Source organism: Hydra vulgaris, chromosome 12 (assembly GCF_038396675.1).
Source record: "Hydra vulgaris chromosome 12, alternate assembly HydraT2T_AEP".
NCBI classification, from domain to species: Eukaryota; Metazoa; Cnidaria; class Hydrozoa; order Anthoathecata; family Hydridae; genus Hydra; species Hydra vulgaris.
In genome coordinates this window covers 24,540,001-24,545,673 of record NC_088931.1, presented here as the reverse complement: position 1 = coordinate 24,545,673, position 5,673 = coordinate 24,540,001, and the positions used below count along the sequence as shown (strand labels likewise).

Here is a 5,673-nt window from a genome sequence, read left to right as displayed (position 1 = left end):
AAATTGATAAAGTTGAAAAATTAGTGCCTAACTTGAATAATAAGAAAAAGTATGTAATACATTATGAAAATCTAAAACTATATGAAAGATTGGGATTAAAGATTACTAAAATTCATAGAGGAAAAAAACTTGAAGAATCAGCATGGCTAAATGAATACATTGAACTAAATAAACCAAAGCAAATAATGATTTTGAAAAAGACTTTTTTAAACTAATGAACAATTCAGTATTTGGAAACCGTTGAAAACCGAGTTGATATTAGATTAGTAACAGATAGAAATGAGGCTATTAAACTGGCATCAAAACCAAACTTTGAAAGTAGAACAGTATTTGGTGAAAACTTAATAGCAATACATATGAAAAGAACAAAATTAAAATATGCTAAACCAATTTACTTAGGAATGTGTATATTAGATTTGAGCAAAACTCTAATGTATGAATTTCATTATGATTTCATAAAGAAAAAATATGCTGATCGAGCGAAGCTATTACTCACAGATACAAATTCTTTAGCATACGAAATTAAAAAAGAAGACTTTTATGCTGATATTTCTAAAGATGTTGAAAGCAAATTTGATACAAGTGAGTTTAACCCAAAATACCCAGCAATCAATAATGTAGCCTTTAAAGTTGGTGTTAATAAGAAAGTAATAGGTATGTTTAAATTTGAATCTGGAGGAGCACAAATTGAAGAATTTGTAGGACTCAGATCAAAGTTGTGTTCTTACAAAGTACACGGAAAAGATGACAAAAAATTTAAAGGAGTAAAGAAAAATGTCGTTAAAAAGTATATAACACATGAAGATTACAAAGATTGTTTATTTAATAAAAGAGATCATATTAGGAAAATTAATGTAATAAGATCATATTCACATGAAATTTACACAGAAGAGGTCAATAAAATAGCATTAAGCGCAAAGACGATAAAAGAGTTATTTTAGAAGATGGAATACACACATTATCATATGGACACTACAAACTAAGATTATAATTCAAGACAGCAGACACAAACTCAGGCAACAAGATATAATCACAAGAAATAAAAATTTTTTTAATATGATATAAATAAATTATTTATATATAAAATGATAATAGAAAATTTTAAAAAACGAAAATTAAAATTAAAAACTTTATTGATTAGTAACAATGGTATAATAAAGATAATAAAAATAATGGTAAATAATATTGATAAAAAAATACTTCTCATGAAACAAAAAGACCTAATAAACGCAGTAAAAAAACATTACAAATTTTACGGTGAAGACTGTATTAACAATGTAGATTTTTCCATCTATTACAGTCAAAAAATTGATAAATATAATCCATGTAAAGGTTACTACAATCACATTGATATCTATATATAAAAACTTTTATAATATATTATATTATAAAAATGAACAAATTTATAGATATTTAAAGAATAATTTTACCCAATGAACCACTAACAAATTTTCAATTGATCAAAGCAGCAAAAAAATTAAAAATAAAACATGTATATGTAATGTATATGTAAGAGATGAATTACCAAAAAATACACAAAGAAATGAATGTGGAATATTAAATACAGGAGATTCAAGTACGCAGGGATTTCACCGGATTTGCTGGTACAAAGACGGAGATAAAAAACTAAGTTTTGACTCTTATGGACTACCACCTCCCGTTGAAATTGTTAATTATTTAAAAAGTCCTGTTTATTATAATAGTGAAAGAGTTTAATTTGGAAATACCTCATTCTGTGGACACTTGCGTTTATATGTTTTAAAAAAACTAGATTAAGGATGTGATTTTCAGAATATTATTTATAATCTATGGTAATTTAAAAAAAAAATAGTTAAAAATTTTTTTCTTTATATATAAAATGCCTATTGATTCATACGGACGCAACACTACTTCAGCTGTAGCTGTAAATAGTTTAACAATAACTCAAGCAAATAACTTGATCATTAGGAGAGATGGACAAAATAATGCAACTAGTAATATTAATATGAATTCTAATAAATTAATAAATGTAGCAGAACCTACTAACTCATATGATGCTGCTACAAAAAATTATGTTGATAATAAAACATTTAATCTTAATTAATTAGGGATAATACCAAATTCAACTTTAACATGTGTTGGATTAAAATCACAGACTATTCCACCAAATACAGGTGCTGCTGCAACAACAGTTTTTACACAATATTACGGCCCTGGTATTCTCAGAAAGCTATGGTTAGCATTCCAAGGATCAGATCTTAATCACAATGTTCCAGGTAATTTGTATCTTAGAATATACGCAGATTATACACTTTGCATTGGAAATTACTCTACTTCTACAGTTAGTGTTGGAGATAATAATATTCCTTTAGCTTGTGATTTATTATATACACCACTTAGTGGACCATTTTATGCAAACTCTTTACAAGGTTGTAATGTGTATACAGCTAGTGCAATAGGAGGATACATTACACTTGATTTACCATTTACTACTAGTCTAGTAATTCAATTATGCAATAAAACTAGTCAAAGCGTTACATATTGGATACAACCTTATATTACACAATCTACATCAATACCTCAATCATTCTCACCTATTAAATTGTACTCAGAAACATTTAGATTTATTAACACAACTTATGGTAATGAATATATATTATTAGACACTACAGACAATGCTGGTCTAAGTGTTTTTCTTAAATATATTAGAATGCATGTAATTAGAGTATATGGAAATTGGTGGGAATCTAGAGTACGCATGTATGATGCATACAATTCTCCAGTAAATACTAACTCTGCTATACAACCGTGGACGCCATATAACGAAAATAATTATAAAGTATTTCCTGGATTTGATCAGAATAGTGTATGTACATACTGCTCATCTGGTTTAGAAGATTTTTATCTTTCTTCGTGGAACGGTGTTAAAATTAATTCATTTAATAATGAAGCATCTGGGCTATTGTATCAATCAAGTAGTGCAATTGGTTCTACAACTACTATCTCATTTTACAGAAATTTTACTGATTCCATGCCTATTGTTCCTACTGGAAAGAGATTAGTAGTTACATTAAACTCTGGAGATGCACAAGTTGGACAATCTGGAAGTTTTACTGTAATGCTTTCTTTTATGCGTAAGACCTCAATGAGCTATGGCTTAAGTAGATTTCATTTACGCGTAGATTTCACAAGTGAAATTATCGCTTAACTTGAAAAAATTACAAAAAGTAGCTCATAGTTTGTAACCATAATATAATAATATATTATGGTTGTTATTTTATTTTGGCTCATAAATTATGGATAAGATTATAGTTGAAATAGGTTAAGAAATTATAGTTAGTATAATAGTTGAAAAAAAAATGCTGGAACGCCCTTTTTATACTACTTATATATATATATATATATATATATATATATATATATATATATATATATATATATATATATATATATATATATATATATATATATACGGCTGATCTTGATGCTGCATCAATATCAGCCGTAGCGCTGTGATTAGGGCTTGCTTTAGAAGCAAAAGATCCAGGGTTCAATTCGAGCTCAGGATAAAAAAGGAGGCGCGAAGCTAAGAAAAGAAGAGAAAAGGAATTCAGCTCAAGAAATTTCAATTTTAGCTCTAAAATGATATAACGTGAAAAAAGACACGAGAGTTACTTTTGAAGTAACTAGCATTATTGTCGGTAGAAAAAGTGCATGTAATAATAGTTGATACTAATCCATTCGATGATACCAATGGATTCGCAAGCAAGCTGATAGCGTAAGTTGCAAGCTACATATTTTGTACCACAGAATAAAAGAGGCCAAGTTGCAATGGCAACCTCAAAAAGTCAAAATATCAGAAACGTCTGCAGAAGTATCACACAATCTTTCGATTTTGTCACTGATATCACATAATGTACAAACGTAATTTTAAAATTTAATTGGTTTTTTTTTATAGATAAGATTAACATTCCAAAAAATAAAAAATAAGGTTTTAAATATGTAATGAACAGCCAATAAAAAAAAACTAGTTAACTTATCTGTTAACTTGTGGGCGGTAATTGATTGTAATCAGGGCTGTAATTGATTTATGTTTTAGTTAATGGGCGATAATTTTGTTTTTTTTTTGCCAATTTTTATTTGACATCTCTTTTTAAGAATTTTCTAAAGCCTATAATTGTAGATTAATTTATTCAATGCTTTTTATATTCACGTCATTTTTTTAAGCAATGTTTTTTAATAAACTTTTTATTAGAATCAAGATTTCTAACACTTAAGGTCCATTAGACCATTATGTTTACTTATTTGACCTATGTCTTAAAAGAACAAGGTTTTTTTTTTATTAGTTTAACTTTTATAGTAGACACCATAATAATGGTATCTTATTCTAAACAAGAGTTATTTTTCTTTGTAAGGAAAAAAAAAATTAAGTAAAGGTTATAATAAAACTTAGTTAATTAAAGTAGTAAAAATTGGGTTTATTAAATAAAATTATTCAATTACACTAACAATAGTTTAATAAATGTTATATAATAATATGTTAAAAGATCGTAATCTTTTAATTTAATGCTTCACTTCCGATTTCAGTTAGAAGTTTATTTAAAAACTTAGAAATTAAAAAGTTATTTAACAAGTTATTTTTAAATTATTTCATTACTTCTTTGCTTTTAACTTTTAGATATTATTGGATTTTAATTTTTTCTTATGCATTTTTAATAAATTCATTTAAAATTGAATCGTAATGCCAAATTTAAAAAACTTTTCCCCCTCAAATAAATTAAATTTAAATGAAACATTTAACACGTGAATTAATTACGCGACAGATTCTAATAAAAAATATTGTTCCACTTGATTACAAAACAATTTAATTATCATTTAGTTGAAAAACAATGCTTTTTTTTTATTTTTTTTTTAAATATCTTTTTTGAACTTCAATAATCTCTAGACAGTTCATATTTTATTTGTAAGTTGCTATTAAAGAGAATTTGGTGTATGTTTTTTTTGTTTTCACCTGACAACTATTGTTTGTTTATGTATCGTTACTTTGTAACTTTAAACCAACATATTTGTTTATTCTTTAGTTTTGCTTCAACAATTTTATGAGTAGCACTACTTTATTACAAAAACATAATTTGTAGTAATAACAATGGCAAGAAAAGTTGATGCTAAATCAGAAATAGATGTAAGTAAATTTTTTAAAATTAGTACTATGATGTAAAACAATGATATGATATCAGAAATTGTTTATACATAAGTTTTAGATTATTGATCATGGAATAACTATGAGTTGTTTTGTTTGATGTATAGAATTTTGTCAATGCCGCAATATCCGACTGTATAAGATATTGTTAATAATGCAACGCCTACTTCTTCTGTGTTCCTATAAAAAATCGTTTGTTTCTTGTTGAATCAAAACATCAAACATAATAATATAATAGTATAAAATAATATTCAAAGATTTATAATATTTATATTATTTCATTGAGTATTTTAAGCTATATTTATACGCAGAATTTTTTTTTTTTTAATTTGAAAATAGAACTATATAAGTTCTATTTAAAAGACATTTATATATATCCCAGCTGGCATTTGCTACTAAAAAGACGTCTATTGAACGTTCAAAAAACGTTTTTTTAAGACCAAATGCCGGCTGGGATAGCTATATTTATAAATGTCTTTGAAGAAAAAAAAGTT

At 26.1% G+C, this 5,673-nt stretch overlaps 1 protein-coding gene across 2 annotated transcripts in view; it reads left to right on the top strand.

The window, feature by feature from the left end:
• The first annotated feature begins 4,838 nt into the window (after positions 1–4,838).
• LOC100199431 (testin) overlaps positions 4,839–5,673 on the top strand; it is an 8,344-nt gene continuing 7,509 nt past the window's right edge. Inside the window, exons 1-2 of one of the 2 annotated variants that reach the window (XM_065812652.1) lie at positions 4,839–4,942; positions 5,061–5,161. In XM_065812652.1, the coding sequence (XP_065668724.1) occupies positions 5,126–5,161 (36 nt within the window). In that variant the 5' untranslated portion in view covers positions 4,839–4,942; positions 5,061–5,125. Of the gene's footprint in view, positions 4,970–5,060; positions 5,162–5,673 lie in introns of both variants that reach the window. The other variant, XM_065812653.1, reaches the window with a different exon arrangement.